Source organism: Pleurodeles waltl, chromosome 3_1, assembly GCF_031143425.1.
Source record: "Pleurodeles waltl isolate 20211129_DDA chromosome 3_1, aPleWal1.hap1.20221129, whole genome shotgun sequence".
In the NCBI taxonomy this organism is placed as follows: Eukaryota; Metazoa; Chordata; class Amphibia; order Caudata; family Salamandridae; genus Pleurodeles; species Pleurodeles waltl.
In genome coordinates, this window is record NC_090440.1 from 1,872,142,913 (window position 1) to 1,872,163,747 (window position 20,835).

General features: G+C 42.7%; 1 protein-coding gene across 1 annotated transcript in view; it reads left to right on the forward strand.

Moving 5' to 3' along the window:
* PLEKHM3 (pleckstrin homology domain containing M3) overlaps positions 1-20,835 on the forward strand; it is a 525,809-nt gene that overhangs the window by 84,169 nt on the left and 420,805 nt on the right. Inside the window, exon 2 of the mRNA XM_069225959.1 lies at positions 15,369-16,309. Coding sequence (XP_069082060.1) covers positions 15,649-16,309 — 661 coding nt within the window. The 5' untranslated portion in view covers positions 15,369-15,648. The remainder of the gene's footprint in view (positions 1-15,368; positions 16,310-20,835) is intronic.

Below are 20,835 nucleotides of genomic sequence, written 5' to 3' on the forward strand. Positions count from 1 at the left end.
CTTCATGGAGAACAGTTTGGGAACTTTGTTTTCCAGCACCGTGGTCATCAGCCAGTTTTCAATGAAGAACCCAGCACTGGGACCTTTGGAGTGTTCCGAAAAGCCCAGGAAGCAGATGTTGTTGCACCGCGAGTGCCCTTCAGCATCCTCTGCAGCGCGGCTACCTCTTCTTTCATGGCACTCATTTGTGACTGCAGGTTGTGCACTGTGGGACTCATGAGGTCAAAGCTGATTTTGCATCATCCATTTGGTCCACTAGCTTATGATGGTCTGCTCTCAAAAGGTTCAAATCCAAGGAGACTGTGTCTATTTTTGCCTCCAGACATTTTCATGTCCAGGATGGCATGGAGAACTTTCTCAAGTTAGGCAGAGTGCATGCTAAGGGTGGTTTCCAGATGCCGCAGGGCACCCATGATCTGATGAGGTGGGCGATAGAGTTGATTTACTGGGACCTGTGGTCAGGTGCTTGACCAGTGTAGGTGTCCCCATTATGTTAGCATGGGGCGAAAGGGTGATGGTTGGTTCACTTGTGGTATGCATGGTTTGATCTTCAGTAAAACAATTGCTGCATTTGAGGCCCTTTGGTAAGGCATGGGGGCTCCATAGTTCAACATGCCTCACTCCACGTCAGCTGGCCAACTCCCCCGAGCTGCAGATGAAATGGAAGGAGAGAGGTCTGCCATAGGTTAACCCCATTTGTCTAGGAGATCGCTCCCCTTTATGGTTGGGAAGCCCAGGCACTGTGGGGGGGGGAGGGGGGGGTGGGAGGGAGGCATTTGCTCACTTCATTGGCAACCATGACCATGCAACAGTGTGGGCACCATCGGCTAAGGTTTGCCGGTGCAGGGTGGGGAGCAACGCCTAAAAGCATGAGTTTCTGTGCATGGGCATTACTGGCTGGGTCTTTCTGTTTACAAATACAGGGTGCATCAGTTTGTGTAGTGGCCCACAATGAGCCTGCAGGCCACAAGGGGAGCAGCAGTGATTTGAACCCGGGTGGGAGGTGACCAGGGCCTCTTGTGTAAATTCTTGTGTAACCAGTGCTGCAGGATCTAGAGTGTCAGGCCCTGTGTTGCACTTCACAACTCTGTCTGAAGAGGCATTTCTGATTCACTGCATGCTGTCATGTGAGAATGGGGCACACCTGGATCTTTCAAGTGTCCAATGCATTGCCGGTCATTATCGGGGTCATGGGGTGCATCCAGCACATCTGTTGTTGTGGTAGGTTTCCATGGTTTCTCTCAGGCAGCGTGGCCATAGGTATATCTTGAAGGGGTTATCAGCGTGTCATTGTGCTCTCCTCTTGTGGGTGTGGGTATCATGGAGGCAGGAGTCAGCTGCAGTACATCCATTTCAGGGCAGCTCAAAGCCCTGTGCAGGTCCTCAGGTGTTGCGGGTGTTTCCCTTCAGGGTACTCCGCTCTTCCCAACGTGGTCCTGCTAGCGAATCAGGCACTGTTCCCACACCGTTGATGTAGCCCAGCTCCTGGCAGCCTTCGTGTGAGGGGTGGGGGATCATTTCAGGCTGCAATCCGCGGTCACGCGCCGGTCGTCAGTTGTTTTCATTTAGGATGCTCCACTCTTCCTGGTGCTATCTCTCAGGCCACTGAGGCACTGTTCACTCACCATTGATGTGGCCCAGCTCCTGGGGGCCCTCGCGGGGTGGGGCCACCTCAGGAAACAATTGGTGGTTGCGCTGCCAAACTCCTAGCGCGGCGCTCAGCATCCTCTCACCTCTCCCGACTTACTGGGCCATAAGCCGGTCCTCAGGTGTTTTCATTTGGGGTGCTCCACTCTTCCTGGCACTATCTCTCCGGCCACTGTGGCGCTGTTCACTCACTGTTGATGTGGCCCAGCTCCTGGGGGCTTTGTGGTGTGGGGCCATCTTAGGAAGCAGTCAGCGGTTGCGCTGCCAAAACTCGTAGAGCTGGCACACAGTCCCCTGGTGGCTCTCTCAGATTACTGGGCCCTGCGCCAGTCCTCCGGTGTTCCAGGCGTCTTCCTTCGTGTCGCTCCACTCCTGGCGCTATCACTTTGGCCACTGAGGCGCTGTTCACTCACTGTTGATGTGGTCCAGCTCCTGGCAGCCCTCGCGTGTGGCCTTCTCAGGAAGCAATCAGTGGTTGCGCTGCCACAATCCTAGCGCTGGTGCTCAGTCCCCCCCATGCCTCTCTCAGCTTAATGGGTCTTGCGCCGGTTCTCAGGTGTTGCAGGTGTCTTTCTTCAGATCGCTTCACTCCTCTTCCCCATGCAATCCCGCCAGTGATTAAGGTGTTATTCCCATGCTGTTAATGTAGCCCCAGCCCCTGGCGGCCCTCTTTGGAGTGTTGGCCACAATTAATCACTGAATTTGCCAATACAGAAACACACTATCAAAAGGTAAGTCAGTTGTATTTCAGTAAAGTTGCAATCACATTTGCTCCAGCCTGAACAGAGACTCGATTCTACTCAACTAAAATCATGTAATGTTTTATGAAGTCCTATGTTCTTGAGGAACTGAATGTTTGAATGTTCTGTTTATTTTGTTTGTACAGTGCCTCGATTAGTAGGTGAGCAAAACTGTGTTTTACCTGCAACCTTAATCTGCCCATTCACTTATGATGCACTTGCTGTAGAAAATAAGCAACTATTCATATCATAAGCCTTTATCTCAGGTTTTCACCGCTGATGCAATTTTCGACTGAGATGACAAGTAAAGTTCTTATTTTAATTTTCCATTTATTGAAAACATTATAAATATAGGGATTCAAAAGCAAATGCCTCTGCTATGCTCTGTAGAGATGTTCCCCTTTCTCCTGGTTCATAGGTACTGAATAATTTACGTTCCTTTTCTTGAGTCCATCTGTTTTCCACAACCTAATTTTGAAGAGTATACCCAGTGCAGATATTGCAAATACATAGGGATGAAGAAATAGTGACTTGCAAAAATATTGCTACATTTATTTTTTGTTCATGGAAAACATGTTCCTCGAATTGTCTACCCTTCCTCCATCTCAGTTCTGCCAGTGATATGTAATTATTTGCTGTAAGAAATCGGGTTATTGGTTGAGGTGGGGGTGTAAGCCCCACTCAGACAACAACCATAGTCCTTGTCAGCATAAACTACAAAAGTATCTAAATTAGCCAGTTCCTAGACCTCTGGTACTTGGTACCAAAGCAGTCAGACTTAGAGGCAATGTGTAAAGTATTTATGCAGCACACAAGCAGTAATAAAGTGAAAACACAACACAAGAAAAATCCCAAACTAATTTTGAAAAATAGAGAAAATTAAATCCAATGTGTACAACCGGAGTTATACATTTTTAAAGTTTTAAGTGAAATAAAGTGCCTAAAAGATCAAAGTACCAACTGCGAGTATCTGGCAGCACAAGAGCGGGGCAAAGTTGAAAGTTAAGGCAGACCACAATAGAGAGCTGCTCAGGTACACGAGGTGGCTTGGGCCTGGTCTTGTCTTACCTTCAGACTTATAAGAAACTGTAAAGAAAAGTTCCTGAAAATGTAAAGTTCAGACAGGCAAGGGAGCAACAAGTGTCTAAGCAGAAGGAGGTGTCATCGGGGAGCCACTGGACAAAGTTTGTAGTGAAGATTTCTACTTTGAGATTTTGTCTTTTGGGGGGGGACCAAAGGGCCTGCTCTTTTGTTTGCTGACAATACCTTGTTGGTCTCTAAGACTCCTTAACTTATTTTGTTTAGACCATGGCCTAGCAATTAATGCAAGCAAAACCAAGTTTATGGCTATTCACCTACACAGACAATTTAGAGGGGCTATATCACTAGAAGGGGTGGAGCTTGAAATAGTGCTTGATTTAGATTACCTCGGTATTCACTTATCCAGCACTAATACCTGGGCAAATCAGGTTATAAAAAGCACCCTTACCCATAGGGCAGATGTTATCTTTAAATTTGAGAATAAGACCACGCTCCATCTAATTTCTCCCCTTCTCGAAATCTGGAGGGCCCTAGCCCTAACAGCTGCCACATATGGAGCAGAACTTTGGGGCCCCACTGTAACATAACCCCCATGGAAATAGCTGAAAATAAATTCCTGGGAGCAGCAGTTAAAGGCCACAAAGCCCTCCTTTATTTTTCTACAAGATCTAGATATCTGGCTGGTTCTCCTGTTAACCTGTCTGAAATCAATTCTGTACTGGGTGCGACTATGGTCTACCCCCCAAGCTAGAACATTTCAGGGTGGGCCTAAGAGATTTTTTGGATATGTCACAGGGTGGGGACAAATTTCAGTGGCTGACCCTTGTAAAACTTTTTATTTTATTTTACAGGCATACAAGAGTATTGGACAGACCTAAATTCCATTACTCTAACTACTGCTTAAAAGGTGAAGCTTGCATATTGGGAACAGGAGGAGGCCAAATTGTTTAACCAGAACAGACTCTGGCAATTGACAGAACGTAGAGCCCAAGCCATTTTCGGCTTTTGGAAGTTTATGGATGAGATTGAACCTCCTTTCACAAAGTCACTATATATTAGATTCAGGTTGGGCTATGTACCCCCCACCACACTTACAGTAAAATTGGAAGGTATAAGTAAAATCTTCCCAGTATGTATTGGGGATGAGGAAACTGATGGTAATTTAATTGTTTTTTCTTGTCCAAAATACTGTAAACAATGTAAGCTCTGCAATGGCGCATAATGTCAATATCTAGGAGCCTGACAGTTTAGGGTAGCCTTGAGAATATGCAGAGCAGACAGATCCCCTGTAATTGTTTTTTTCTGTTGCCAAGTGCCTGGAGAGCATTTGGCCAATCCGGCATAAAATTCTCTCCTTTTCAGTTGTAAATGTGATTGCCTCACTATACGTATCTGTATCTTGACCTGTGGAGGTTTTTACACATTATTATTTTTTAACTTATTATTCTTAGGCTATTACTGCTTTATTAATGTAGTATTGTTATTTTTTTATGTTTAATCAGCTTTATTAAACGTAAAATATAATTCAACAACGATAATGTTAGCATATGTAAATACTGCAAAAATAATATTCTATGAGAGAGGAAAGCTGTTTATCATTTTATATAAGAAACGGAAAGAAAGATAACAGAATGAGGGAAAGGGAGGACGGGAAGGGACTCATAACCAAAAGACTGAGACCAAATGTCAAAGTAAATATAATATTGGAAAAAATAAATTCCAAACAGGAGAACATGTCAGAAAGCCAAAACAAATAGAGAAAATACACATTACTGGGCTTTAAAGTTTTCAGAATGTGAAGAGATTACTGGCTGTTTAGCATGAGCATCTAAATATTCAGATAAAGGTAAGCAATATAAGTCTCTATTTACATGTGGACTACACAAAGCAGCAAATGCAAGATCCAGTCTATGACGATGACAAACATTGTACCACCATGCTTTGAAGGAAATATTAGCAGAACATTGCCAGTTCACAGAAACTTGTTGAAAAGCTAATGACAACATAAAATCAAATACAATATTTTCATCAGTATTTAACTTAATTCCATCTGATAAACTTCCTAGAAACAACAGTGATGGTGACAGAGAAAAACAAAGTTTAAAAACATTAGTGATTTGAGACCATGCTTTTTTCCAGAACGAGGCCGTAGGTGGACACACAAACAGTAGGTTCATCAAATCTCCATGAGAGTGATTACAGGACCAGCAGAATTTTTTGTACGTATTAGAAAACGTAGCAATGGAGGTAGGAGTGTGATATAATCTATGATAGAGAAAAAACACAGATTGTGTTGTTGATGCTGATCTGGATATTTTAGGAATCCTAGACCAAATTTTATTCCATAAGGCAATGCAGCAAGCATACCCCAGATCTAATTCCCAACTATGTTCGAGCTTGGATTTAGAACATAAAGGATTAGGGACACAGAAGAATGTAAAAATGAGGGAAACCTTAGGATTAAGTGTGAGTATTTGAAAAAGGGAAGATTGAGATAAAGGAATCATACATGGAGAAGGGAGTGACTCAAAAATGTCGAGAATGACTCCTTTAAGAAGAGAAAATGTATGCCAAAAAGAGCCAGGACAACTAAACAGGTGCTGAAAATGAGGAAAGGCGCAAGGATCCGGCCCAACAAATAAATCACAAACCCAAATAATACCCTTTAATTTACAAGACTTCCAATAGATAGTTGTATTATTAATAGTAATAAGATGATTGCACCATAAAGGAGAATGCAAGAAAGAAAACCTGGAAGTGATCTGTGATTGATAATAAGGGTTTAGAAGATAACAGGTATGTTTAAGTAAAGGAGAGTAAGAAATTATGCTTTTAGAAGAAAAGGACAGAACTTCTGGAGGAGAAAACAATGCAAGCAGAGAACTTTCAATATCGAGCCAAAGAGGTGTATGTGTAGAAGAGGCTGATAAGAGCCACTCAGAAACCTGTTACAAACAGAAAGCTTTATGATACGTGTGAAAGTCAGGAAAGTTAACAGCTCCTAACATCTTAGATTTCTGATAAGTGATAAGGAGATTCTTGGCTTTTTCTTATTGCAAGGAAATTTGGAAAGAAGAGAATCTATTTTTTTAAAGCATGTAAGCGGTATATGAACCGCGATCGTAGACAAAATGTATAGCAGAATCAGAGTAACCATTTTGATGAAGTCAATGCGACCCCACCAAGACAGGAATAATGGATTCCAAGAAGTTAAAAGTTTATCAGTTCTATTAATCCCTTCTTTCATATTAATCTTAACTAAATCTGAAATAGAACTGGTAAACCATATTTCCAAAAATGTAATCTAAAGACTGTTCCAGTGAAAACCAGTAGAATCAAAAGATTGCTTTGTACAAAATTTTGTAATCAGTAAAATTTCAGTATTGTCCAAATAAATGTTATAACCTGAAATGGAGGAAAAGTCAGATATTTTGTGAAGTACACAAAAATCGTAACATCTGGGTTAGAATGGAAGAGGAGAACATCGTCCACGTAAGCGGAAAACTTTAAATATTGGTCTCCATATCGAAAGCCAGAAATAAGATTATTGTTCCAAATTCGAGTTAAGAAGGGCTCAAGGGCTAAAACAAACAATAGAAGAGATAAGAGGCAACCTTGGCGAATCCCGCGGTGTAAATGGAAGAATTGAGAAGTTCTACCATTAATCAGCACAGAAGCCATAGGAAATGTGTACGCAAGAGAAATGCGAGATACAATCTTGGGGCCATAACCATGCCAAGAAAGGGATTTAATTAAAAAAGATCAATCAACTCTCTCAAATGCTTTCTCTGTGTCGATAGCTATGGCTGCTAGAGGGTAGGAAAGAGGAGGAGCTTTATTTAACACATTAAAACATAATTTAGAGTTATCCAATGTCAATCGACCATTAATAAAACCAGACTGTTCTTTGCCTCTTAATCCAGCCAAAAAAGGCTCTAGACAGAGGGCAAGCAGTTTGGCAAAAATGTTATAATCCACATTCATGAGGGAGATAGGACGATAATTTGTACAATAAGATTGATCTCGACCTTCCTTGGGAATCAAGCATATCAACGCTTCCTGAAAGGTACCTCGTGCTGTACCAGAATGGTAGGAAAATTGAAAAAGCTGCAGCAGTTCAGGAAGTAGTAGACTGGAAAAATTAAGATAGAATTCTATTGTAAAACTATCCAGACCTGCCTGGAGTTTTACCTTTCTTAAGGGCAAGTAACACCTTACACAACTCTGGGAAGGATATCTTTTTCTAGAGAGAAGAGAACTTGAGATTATCATGGGAAGAAGGGGGAAAAGCCTTAAGATAATCATCTATCAGAGAAGGATGTGCTGGAGATTCAGGAGTGTACAGGTTCTTATAAAATTTCATAAATTCCTCTAAAATATTCTGATCTTAATTAAACATTTCCCATCACAGCATTAAATAACATCAATAAATGAATGTTGTTTCAAATCTTAAGGTAGTTAGCTAGGAGTTTTCCAGGTTTATTACGTCCTCAGTAAATACGAGCACTGCTATGTAGCAAAATGGAAGAAGCATTGTCAGTAGTGCCTTTATTTAAATGGAATTTAGCTTGAGCAAGATCTTGTACTATAGAATCAGTAGGAGAAGTATAGAACTGATGTTCAAGATATTTAATAGTCTCTAATAATGCTTTATGCTGTCTTTTCTTCTTTTTAGAAGCAAAATCTAAAATAAAACCATGTGCTGTTGCCTTGAACTTGTCCCATAATAAGTGAGGAGAGAGAGTTGTCAGTTCCTGAATTAATTACAAAAAAATCTTTACCAAGGGAGCTAAAAAATGAAGGAAAAAGGATTAAATAGGATTAAGCAAAAGACAATTATTTGATTTGATAAGGCAAGTCCCAAGTCCAGATCAGCAACAACTGGGGCATAATGAGAGATAATGATGGGCTCAATATTGGCTGAAATAAGGTTTTGTGCCAAGGCAGTACTGAGAAAAATAAGATCCAGCCGTGATAGAAAACCATGAGGTGGGGAATAAAATGAAAACTCTTTTGCTGTGGGATTACATAATCTCCATGTGTCTACTAAATGACTCTGAGAAATAGTAAAATGACATTGTTTGTGAGATTTGTGAGGAATAAAGCAAATTTGAGACTGGTGATTAATAAATGGTTCCATAATCTGGTTACAATCACCACTTAAGATAAAGAATTCATCTTGAAACTGTATACATTTCTTGGTAATGGTAGACCAAAATTCATACTCTGGTATAGTTGGGCCACATACATTAAACAAGGCAAGGGGAATATCATTAACTAACAATTTAACAACCAGCCACCTACCATCTGTGTCTCTTTCCCGAGTAAGAAGTGTATATTTTAAATTTGTGTGACACAGTATAATAACACCATTTTTCTTATTGGACATAGAGGAAGCAAAAAACCAACCTACCCATGCACATTTTAGTTTTAAGGCTTCAGTTAGATGGGTTTCCTGTAAGAAAACTACATCTGGGTTATAGGAAGCCAGATGAGATAAAATCCTTTGCCTTTTTATGGGATTAATAAAACCTTTAACATTTCAGGTAATAACTCTGAATGTTAATAATTATAACAATTTATAAATTTACATGGTCTACAAAATTACAAGTAAGGAAAAAAGGATGGAGGAAGTAGGAATAAGAAAGCATAAAAACAATATACGAGGTGGAGAAAAGAGAGGAAGAGATAGAGGGAAAATAATAATATTAATAAGAATAGCAGACAGTACATGTAAAAAAAAAAAAATGATAACTGAAATATGTACCTTAAGGGAGCATAAAAGTAGACGGAGTGGCGACACAGATGAAGATGGCACAACCCACAAGGTGCGACGAACCACACCGGACTACCACAAAGAACAAAAAGGAAACTGACAAAGTAGAAGTATCACTATCATGCAAGAAAAGTAGAAAGGAAGAAATGTGAACAAATAAGTCAGATATCTGAGAAGATCAGCTGCTGACACCTAAATGGAATGTAATAAAAGTTAAAAGTTAGAGGCATGAAACAATTTGTATTACAGTCATCATGAGGAAGAAGGACCAGCAGTATCCATTGAGGAGGGTGGGAAAGAATTAGTACATTTCTTGAGGATCACAGGATCATCAAAGGTAGTTGTTTTGTTCTGGAATATGACCTTAAAAGAGCAAGGGTGAAATAAACCATAATGTGCTCCCAAAGCTCGCAAATCAGGACAAATAGCAAGAAATGATTTCCTTTGTTTAGCCGTGACCATGGAAACATCCTGTTAAAGAAATATCTTAGTTCCAGACCATATAAGCTGTTTTTTTTTACTTGGCTGCATTCAGACTTTCAGAAGGTATGTGAATTGTAAGAACAAAACGATCACATCACAGGATTTAGATGGAACATTTGAGGAGATTAGGCGAGGTCCTAATCTATGGGCATGTTTGATGTTTAAACTGGTAGAAGGAAGACCATACAAACATAAGTTGTTTCACCTGTTCCTATTCTCCAGGTCTTCAGCATGCTTCTTTAACACAACCACATCCTTCTCCAAATGAGCAACTTTAGTAGAAATGTCCTGTAAATCGCTGATTCTTTGCTCCACCAATGTCAGTCTGGAATCCATATTTGACCATTTATCATCGAGGGTTTGAATGAGAGTATTCGTTTCTTTGATAAATGGACATAAGACTCGTATTTCCTCTAAAACAGAATCTAATGACACAGGAGAAATTAATATTGGTGGAGAAGGAGGGTCATGTTTAACCCTTTTAGGAGTAGAGGAGGATGAATGCAGTTTTATTGGTAAGGTTGTAGACATTGTTGGACGAGAAGTATTTGGTCAGGCTGTATCCGGAGTAGAGCACGAACCTCCCATTGGGGGTACTTTAGAAGGTAGAACAGAGTAAGCTAGGGCTGAAGTATGGTGCTTACTGGAAAATAATGGCTTTTTAAGCCTGCTCATTAAACACTTAAAACAAGATAATGAAAAAAGTGATTACTCAGAGAAAACTATTTTATATAGTTAAAGGAGCTCTTCAGGGATAGGCATAGTAGAAAGCCACCAATCATGTTCTCAAAAAAGAGGAAGCACCATCCATGTAGAATCCGTCCTGACCAATTAACAAAGATTAGAAAGTATAAATGACAGGAATTCAAGGCATTCCCTATAAAACCATCAGCATATTTCAATGAAACTGTGCCATAAAGGAAATGACTGAAAGAGTACTTCAGGAGCTAAAGGTGGGCTGAAAAGAAAAGTCTCTCAAACATGAGGCAAAAACAAGATGGCCGGCACAGCAAGTCCAAGGACGCTATCTGAAACCCATAAATTCATAAAAATGCCCCAAAGCAATAAAGTGTATAAAAGATGTTCCTGCGTGTGAAGGAATCGGTTACAATGTGGTAATGCAGCATTGGAATGCTCAAATACTGAGCTCAGAGGCTGAGGAGGAAGTGCCTCACAAAATAAATCCAAAATGGCATCCGCAATGTTGCTGGCAGCACCATCCATGAAAAAAGAACTCCCGTTGACATAAAAATCTGAAAATACACTGAGCTGGCCAGGAGAACTTCCGACAGTTATCCATCGCAGAAGCTGCTAATAGGACTTTGGTAAATCCGCATGGAGTGGAGCCTTAAGATTGGGCCGCCATCTTGAGTGGCATCGAGGACACGTCCTGTAGTATTGTTATTTTAATGAATTGTAATTTATCCTCGCTTTTTAATTGATTTGATCTTCACATATTATATTGATCAGATTTTTTAGTATTGTCTCTATGTCTGCTACTTTAACCCCTCGGGTGCTGTGGATATAACAGTTATGTCCTGGGCAGCACCGCTCGGGCTCCCAGGAGTAACCGTTACATCCAGATAGGGGCCCACGGGGGAAGAGTTAGCGCACCCCCCTCCCCTGGGCAGCACAATTGCCGCTGACCTCATCAAAGGCTGCCCCCACCGAAGCTCAGCTTCCAGCATGGATCGGAGGAGATATGCAAAAGCATTTCTCCTCCGATCACGTGGAGGGGGCGAGAGAGGCATGAAAGGAGAGGAAAGTCATTTCCTTTCCTTTCATGTCTCGCTCAACATTTCTGCTGCCTGATCGCGAATGTATTTTTAGGCCATTTCTGTACCCCCCCCGGGGATAGATCGGCCTATTATAATTAGGCCGATCTGCCCCCAGGGGGGGCCATAAACCGCTAGACACTAGGGATCATTTTTTTGTTTGTTTTATGTATGTGGGAAGTGACCTCTTAGGCAAGGGTCGCTCCCTTGGGAGCAATTTAACTTTTAGGCCATTTCTGCCCCCGTTGGGGGCAGATCGGCCACCACTAGATGCCAGGGATTTTTTTTATTTATACTTGCGCATAAGGGGAGCGACCCCTTGGGCAAGGGCCACTCCCCAGGGGGCCAATTTATTTTTAGCCCATTTCTACCCCCCCTCCCCCGGGGGCAGATCAGCCTATTATAATTAGGCTGATCTGCCCTCCGGGGGGGCAGAAACCGCTAAACACCAGGGATAATTTTTTTGTTTTTGTTTTATGTATGTGGGGAGCGACTCCTTAGGCAAGGATCGCTCCCCTGGGGGGCACAATGTCTTTAGTCAATTTCTGCCCCCCTTGGGGGCAGATCGGCCTATTTTTATTAATAGGCCGAGGGGGGCAGAAACCACTAGGCACCAGGGATTTTTTTTGCGCCAATTTCACGCAAGGGGAGCGACCCCTTAGGCACAGGGTCGCTCTCCTGGGGGGGCAAATTTATTTTAGGCTTTCTTAATCCTAGAAGCGTAAGCTAACTTCAGGTCAGCTGATCGGAGGGTCAGTCCAGGTATGTACCACTTGATAAATGGAAGAGGCAAGTAAGGACCTTGTAAGTAGAGGGACTTGTGAGTCAGACACAATGTTTTAAAAGTAATGCGCTTCCTAATCCGTAGCCAATGGAGTTTTTACAAACTATCTTTGGCAGATGCAAACTTGTCTAAACCCGGAACCAGGCGCGCGCTTTGATTCTGAATAAGTTGTAGCTTATTTAGTGAGGCTTGATTGATGTTAAGATAAAGAGCATTACAGTAATCCAGTCTTGATCCAATCAAGGCTAGCACTACCGTTGCTCTCAGATCCTGAGGTATAAAAGGAAGGATTTTCTTAAGCGTCTTAATGATCCAGATGCATTAATTGGTGATTTTTTTTTTTACGTGGGTGTCAAACGTTAAGGCAGAGTCACAAACAACTCCAAGATTTTTAACTGTGGCTGAGGGGACCGGTAGTGTCCCACATGACTCCGGCTACCAGTTTGAATCCCAGACAGATGAAACCAGTTAGCCAGACCTCTTCTAGTTGGTTGCTCCCCAAGAAAGATGTGAAAAGAATGGGGTGAAATCGTGCATTTTAAGTCACAATATTCACATACATTTGCAACAGGCACAGAAAGGGGACTTATCAAATATTCAAATCCTTTCGTGGTGTGCCAAGCCAATGAAACATGACGTTCTCATGGAGTTGGCCCATTTTTTTCAAAATGGGGTATGGGTGCCTCCACTGGTCAAACATTACATCCATTGTGCCAAGGGCGGCATTTTGTCATGGGTTTCCTCATACTGCATTGGTGCCCCCTTTTATCCAAAATGACAAATTATGCCATCCATATACCATATGTGACCCTTATGCCAAAAATAACCTCAGGATGCCAAGACCAGCATTTTGTCACAGTTGCCAACCCCCACCACACATGCACACCGATACTAGGTTGTCCTCATTTATCACAACTACAACCATTGTGCTAGTACCAGCATTCAGCCATTGGTGTCCACTTGCCAAGAATTTTCACAAGTTGGCCAGTATTTTTGTATAGGTGCCCTATATGCCATGGCTTACCTCCTACTATGCCAGTGCAAGTACTTTATCATTAGTACACTTATGCCAAGAATTACCCCCAGTGTTCCATTGCCAGTATTTTGTCACATGTATGTCATGTGAAGAACTGAGGCAAGTAGTTCAGCCCCAGTATTTTGCCCGAGTATCGATGTAAGACAAAAGTTGCCTTCATTATGCCTTAGACAACCACAAACATGCAAGCATCACATCCCATTCTTGCTCACACTCATATTCACTCACACTCATTTTCTCACTCACACTCACTCATTTGATCTCACTCACAGACTCTAACACCCCCTCACACTAATTCTTATTCATTCTCACTCACTTGCATTCACTCTTAACCTCACTCTTTCTCACTAACGTATACTTACTGATACTCAGGCCAAAGTTTACTATTGCTTGGCTACAGGTTTGTGTCACTTTTGTGATGCAAACCTGCCACAAAATGTTGCAGTCTGATTTACTATGCAACACAAGTCTTTAATTGCTTTGGATAGTACCCCAAAGTAATGCAGAATTTTGTTATGTGCTTCCTTGTGTTAATTGCATCAAGGGGTGAATTTATTTGTGGTGCATGGGTGTGCCCCAAAAACTATGCTTCGGAGAATGTCCACACCCTTCCACTATGGCACAAGGGTGTGCGTGTTGGCATGTGGCTACAAAATGTGCACCAGCAAGAGAAAAAATGCACCATAGTTTAATAGATATGGTGCATTTTTTCTCTCTCCCTCTGATGCAAGGCAGGGCAGAATTTACTTACTACCTGTCATGACTCTCATTTACATTCACACACACACACATGCTCACACATACATGCTCTCTCTCACATAAACATACTCTCACCCACAAGCATTTGCACAACATACATTTAAAATAATTTTTCATTACCACAGCTGCCACCAAAGGTCCAGTTCCAGCTTAGTGTGCCTACTTTTATTACACAAATAATGAATAATAGAATATTATTCACTTTTATTGTAATAGAAACTGGCAGAAAATAAGAAATGCAGGGCCACCATTGAGTTCTTGACACCGATTTGGCCACCCCTGAGACCAGTGGTCGCAAGTGTAGTGCCTGTGGTCGCAAGAGACAAGCCACGCGTTGCAGCTGCGACCCCTGGTGACTCCTAAATGATATCCATGATTGACAGATACCTGTGTGACTGTGGTTGCTCCCAATGATCAGTGATGTCCTATGGGGCGGCGAGTTTCTCTAAATTCGGAGTGCGGATACTCTGAGCACTAAATCAGCCCCTCCCCATAAAGATTCCAGTGCTTAGCCGGCACAGCTTTTTAAAATAGTACACTGAGTTGCTGTTATTTTATTTTTATTGAGTTACCCTAAAATATGTGCGGGTACTATTACTTTTTGTTAATAAGATTTTTTGTCATAGCATTAACTGCTACAAAATATATTACTGTATAAGCAGTGCTCTTTCCCATTACTACTCCGTCTCCCTCTCTTCTACTCTCAATGGTTTAGTACTTACAGACCTCCAATGATATAATTGTTTTTCTTCGTGAAATGCTATGACTTTTCTTGTTCACTGCAACCTTAAAACTAACAGTCGGATCAGATTCACCTTTTTTTGCATACTGTAAGTAAAAAACTAAGAAACAAATGGCACTATAGGGCGCCTTCTAGGCAGCATGCAACCTACCCTATATTCTCCCCAAATGTTCATATTTTGTTATTACTTTATTTCTATTTTGTATATTTATTTATATATGCTTTAGTTTGGTTGGACGGTGGACCAACAATATCAGAAATCTGCCTGTGTTTTTTTAAATTATTTACAACTTCAGTGAAGTGCTTGCAACGATATCAGTGCACAAATTCTTTGCTCTCAGACGTTTATCTCCACCAATAAAAATGATTTCCTTTGCTCCTTCTTATCTAGTACCACACCCTTCCCTGACTGGGCTCTGATTCAGCAAAACAAATATATGTGTAATCTGTAGGATGGAATACAATCGTAGCCCTTTGTCTACGGCTAGGACAGAGGTGACTGAAAGTGTGGGAAAAGAATGATTAAGCAGTCACAATGGGAGTTTGGTTATGTTTCAATAAAGTGTAATGTGCTTTATTTCACAGGAAATCAAGATAGAGCCGGTATAGAGTTCACAAGACGTTGCCTCACTCGCAGTTTCACCACCAAAAGCCATCAACAATAAAATAAAAATGGTGAAGGCTGGGAAGACTTGCACATTTAAACGTAACTATGGAAATAAACCACATGCTTAAAATAGGAAATGGCCAGCTTCTCTACTGATGCCGGTGCCAGCTGCGTGCAAAAATTCTACAAAATCAAGAATAAAGAGATTCTGGTGGGCAGGGCCCTTCCAAACACATCCATTCACCTTCTGGTTCCTACATGAAACTTTTCAACAGAAGAAGGCAAAATCCGTTGGCAGGTCGTGAAATGGAGGCACTCGAGGTTGAGGACATTAGCCCGGCCTTGGAAGCAACTGAAGATTTCTTCAGTTCATTTGATAACAAACTGGAAAAGCCTGGGCAGCAAACCGATGTTTTTGGGATCCAGGAGGTCCCTGAACTGTTGGGACATGAAGTTTTGACCACAATGGCAGACCGCAACAATGCACGGAATGACAACTCTTCTCTAAGAAGAGGTAATACTGTTTGGGAACACTGTAAAAGTAGCTTTCTGGACACCAAAACACAGAATGGCTTTCCCACCAAAGATCAGTTTGTCTCACCTAGGAACGTGATCCCCGATAATGTTGCCTGGGCGGAACAAAGAGAGCCTTCTTCCTTTAATGTGTTCAGCTTGTGTCAGCGCCGGAAGGACCGGCCCCATTCTGTGAATGATGCACTAGTAAATACTAATGAACCCTCAAACTTTAAGCGAGGGCACAACCGATCACGTTCAGAGGCTAGCCATGTGAACTGGGGTATGGTCGTCAAGCCAGCACCTCTGCAGCGCTCCTCAAGCCAGGATACTCATCGCAACAGCCCATCTGTAACATCACCTCATAAAAAGGAGATTGTATCTGTAGATGCTGAAGGAAATACAGGTGAGTGCTGGCATTTTTGGAGCACAGCAAAAGTTTGATAACTTAATCAATTGGTTAGAATGGTGTTGACCCATTATCTGTCACAACATGCTCACAATGGGGAACCCACAAATGGGAAAGCTTTCCGAAACTACTACAAGTTTATTGAAAATCACAACATTAATGTAAGTCATTGAGTGGATAGGGAAGCCTAGCATGAAAGTCTACGTTTGAGAGTACATCTTTAGGGTGAGTCTAGTTAAGTGTTCACAGAATGTATGAAGGGCACTAGTCAATAAAGTCTCTGTGGGATTTACAGGTTAGTAGTGCATCCTATTGACAGTCGAGTTTTACAAGATTAAATCCTTAGTACCACAGCTACTGGAAATGTTTTTTGCTTTAAATCCTTTTCTCTCCCAGTGGCCCAACTCTACTCCAGCTTTCCACAGACTGCAATGCATATAAATAGACAGAGAGGTTCTGAAATTTGATCTCTGCAGTGTGCATTCTCTTCTGTGTTTTTCCATTTGTATATTTAGTTCTGAGAGCGGGACACAGTAAACTGTGATTGAAAAAGAAAACCACTAGAATGAAAACAGTGTTCAGCATATGTGCTGTAGGATGAAAGACCAAGATCTATTTCAGTTCGATGCGGGGTGGCCCCTGTGAATAGCAGGGTTCAGTTTCTTCATTTTAGTCTTTATTTCCTTTCAATTATGAAGAAACTGAAGGACTATCATGTAGACTCCCTTGCCATCCATGTTTAGTTTGACTTAGAGGCAAAAACAGGAAGGTACTGAATGCAATGGAGTGTTCACTGCAATCTACCTTTTGTTTCTTGCCTGGTCTTGCTTTTATGTGCTTAATACTGTATGAGTTAGCACACTAAACCCTGGCCTATTGTTCTTTTCCATTGCTTGTTCTATAAAGCCGTATGTTCCTAATGAAACAAAGACATGGGTTGTGCCTTTCGCTACCCAGTGGGATTTTTATAAGCACCACCAAGGAAACTAATAATTTGTTTTTACATTGCGCTTCAAACTGCACTGCTGCCATTTCCGAGCGACGGATTTGGCTATTATCCTGTGTCCTCCCGAAATCCCTCGACCCCTCATCTTGACTTCAATATGCAACTCCTCACTTCTTCATGCATCCACAAGGTTTCCTTGGACTCAGCATTTAACCTATTAGTAATATTTAACAGGAAAGCGTAGCATTGCTCCAGGTCGTGCATTCGGCTGAGGTTGTGCCAAAGTTGTCCAATTCTTTAAGTAGGATTGGCTATAGTAGTGTTACCTGTACACATGAATACCGTGGGTATTCTTGCCCCTGCCTGAACGCCCCAGTCCATGACCTGTCTCCACAATGACTCCATGGCCAGTGCAGACAAAAGTGGTGAGAGAGTTTTCCTCGAGGGTGCCTCTGCAGCACTGAGCCCTCCAATATGCTTCACCTGTTTTAACAAAATAAGATAAAGGAGGTCAGCCCAGAAAGGTCATCCCAAAGTTAACATGTTGCCTTGAGACTATGCAATTTACGTTTGGTATCTGCCACAGCGCCTACATACTCTCTGGGGCCGGAAGTCATGTATGAATGAAACAACATAATCACACACTAAGACAATATTTTGAAGTGAGTCCACCTCACACAAGACATTTAGGGGGTCATTCTGACCCTGGCGGCCGGTGACCGCCAGGGTCACCGACCACGGGAGCACCCCCAACAGGCTGGCGGTGCTCCCGAGGGCATTCTGACCGCGGCGGTTCAGCCGCGGTCAGAAAGGGTAAACCGGCGGTCTCCCGCCGGTTTACCGCTGCCCCATTGAATCCTCCATGGCGGCGGAGACACCCCCTACCGCCATCCTGTTCATGGCGGGAATCCCGCCATGAACAGGATGGCGGTAGGGGGTGCTGCGGGGCCCCTGGGGGCCCCTGCAGTGCCCATGCCAATGGCATGGGCACTGCAGGGGCCCCCATAAGAGGGCCCCGCAAAGTATTTCAGTGTCTGCTTTGCAGACACTGAAATACGCGACGGGTGCAACTGCACCCGTCGCACCTTCCCACTCCGCCGGCTCCATTCGGAGCCGGCATCCTAGTGGGAAGGTTGATTTGCCCTGGGCTGGCGGGCGGCCTTTTGGCGGCCGCCCGCCAGCCCAGGGCAAATCTCAGAATCACCGCAGCGGTCTTTCGACCGCGGTGCGGTGTTCTGACGGGGTTACTTGGGCGGGCGGCCTCTGCCGCCCGCCAAAGTAAGAATCACCCCCTTAATGCTTTTGCATCTGACAAAGGGACCCATATAGTTCTGAATGCCAATCCTTATAGTTAATTATTTAGTCTAATATCACAGCTTCAACATACGTAACTAGGTACTGGACCAGCACAGTAGCACACCGGATTTCCTTTAAGTGGCATACTGTATTTTCTTTGAGTAGCAGTTGTAATCAGTGGTCTCTACCAGTTACCATGTTTTGCCTTTCCAAATTTTTCAAGCACCCGCCTTATGTAAATGGGTGTAGCACAGGGCTCGGTGGTAATATAATTATGGTTAATAACTAGCCGTAACCAATACTTGTTATGGCAAGATGGGCAATAACATGTGGAGTCCTTAGCAGGTCTTAATACTTGGCTGATGGAACACACTTCCAAGTTTATGTTCACTCGAGTGGACCTCATCAGGATTGTGTCCTTTGCAAATGAGACCACACTCATTCGCATGGGAAATGTGTGCACTGCTGGCAGTGAGATACAGTGGTGGAATGAGTATCGCCACTGGGTTTGGTTTTGTTAGTGTTACCGGGGTACAAATGGTCCTTGAGTGTATGATCTAGTGATCCTATCAGTAATGGGGTGTATCTGTGAACCCTACTTTCTGCAGAGGAGGGAAATTAAGAGAGCCCACTCAATTGAGGAGGGACATGTCTCACCATCTCCACCAAGTATCATGGCTACAGCCAGGCAAACGGTATTGACACTGCTATTACCGTTCTGGCAGAGAGGAAACCGCTTCTGTTACCCTCCTCAAGACAACTTACCTCATCGGGTGAAATTTTTGCCCTAACATGGTTGTGAGCTCATATTTTACCATTACAGACTACATTTGTAAACCTTTTGTATTGTGACATTCAATAGTGCCCGAAGAACAACTTTGTGAAATGTGTGACTTGTCTGAATGTTAAGAAATCTGCAAAAGTTTCTGCCTATGCTGCTTCCTGAAAAGGGAAGCATTTCGGACAGTGGTAGGGGGCTGGCTAGAAGATGTGTTTTCACAACCACTAAATCAGTTCAAGTGTTATCGAACCTATATCAAACTTCAGCAGCCCTCTGTTTTTAACTACTACATAGCAATGCTGAATTAGGAATCTACTAGCTCTGCTGATACCCATTATTGACACGCAGAGGGCCGTTTCTAGTAGTCTTTTAGTCCTGCCTATAATTGGAACCTTTTGGATGCCTTCCCGAGCTGGCTCGCAGTGTGCATCTGCAAGGCGATTTGCGGTTATTGTTACGCCTGCCCGATGTTTACCCGACCCTAAAAAGAAGGTTTTTATGTTGATTTTCGTTACAGACAGTTTATTCAATTAACAGGACTGTAAACACAGCTGACATTAGGAAAGACAGAAGCGACAATGATGACAGAGTGCTGCAGATAGCACAGTTTAATCGAGGTTATTCACGCTCTTTCACATCCATCCACATACAAGTGTAATCCCCACCTGAAGCACTAGCATATTCCAAGGGAAGAGCTGAAACTATCAGGGCCTCCTACCGACTAGAAAATCTCCATCGTATAATTAACCCGCGGCCTAAAATTCGGAACAAAAGGCAAATTCTGAATTCAGTTAATACCACCTCACTTTTTATAGGTAGTGACCAGCTACGCAGTTTGTTCATTAAATTATGAGCAACTCGAAAAAAAGCCCCGAGACTTCCTACTCCCCCGCCTCCTCCTCTGCAGACGGGAGGCAAATAATTGTACCTCCATGCAGAAGTGATTTTTTTTGTATCAAGGATTAGAGGACTTGGTCAGAGCATGGCTGCTTTCATCTGCATGAGGGATTGCTGAGGTTCTCCCCTGCTCTTTTAAGGATGATAGCCAGGTGATCGTTGGCATTGGAGGACTATATCAACATATGAGCACAGAGGCACTCTTGGGGGCTCAGTGGGTGTGCTCCTTCCCACCCCGCTCCCCTCCCCCCCCCCCCCCCGGGGTGCCTGCATTATATGTCCTATGTGCATTCCTCAAGAACTGGGTGAGCTTCCCCAGTAGGGCGGCCTAATTGTTACTTCTTATTGTTTCTCAAGTAAAATGAATGGAAGCCGTCGGTTTTACAATTACTGTCACCAACACCCTCTTCCAAACCACATTCACCTGTGATTGAGACAAATGGATGATTTGTACAACATGCTGTGGAGTCACTGAATGAGTTTCAACAGTGGCATAACATACTCGGTGGAAGCTCATAGTGACATGGTAAGAAAGCAGTCAGTTCCCCGCTTTTGTGATTCAAAAAGGCTTTTTTGAAAAAATGTCTCCTGTGTTCGAACCTC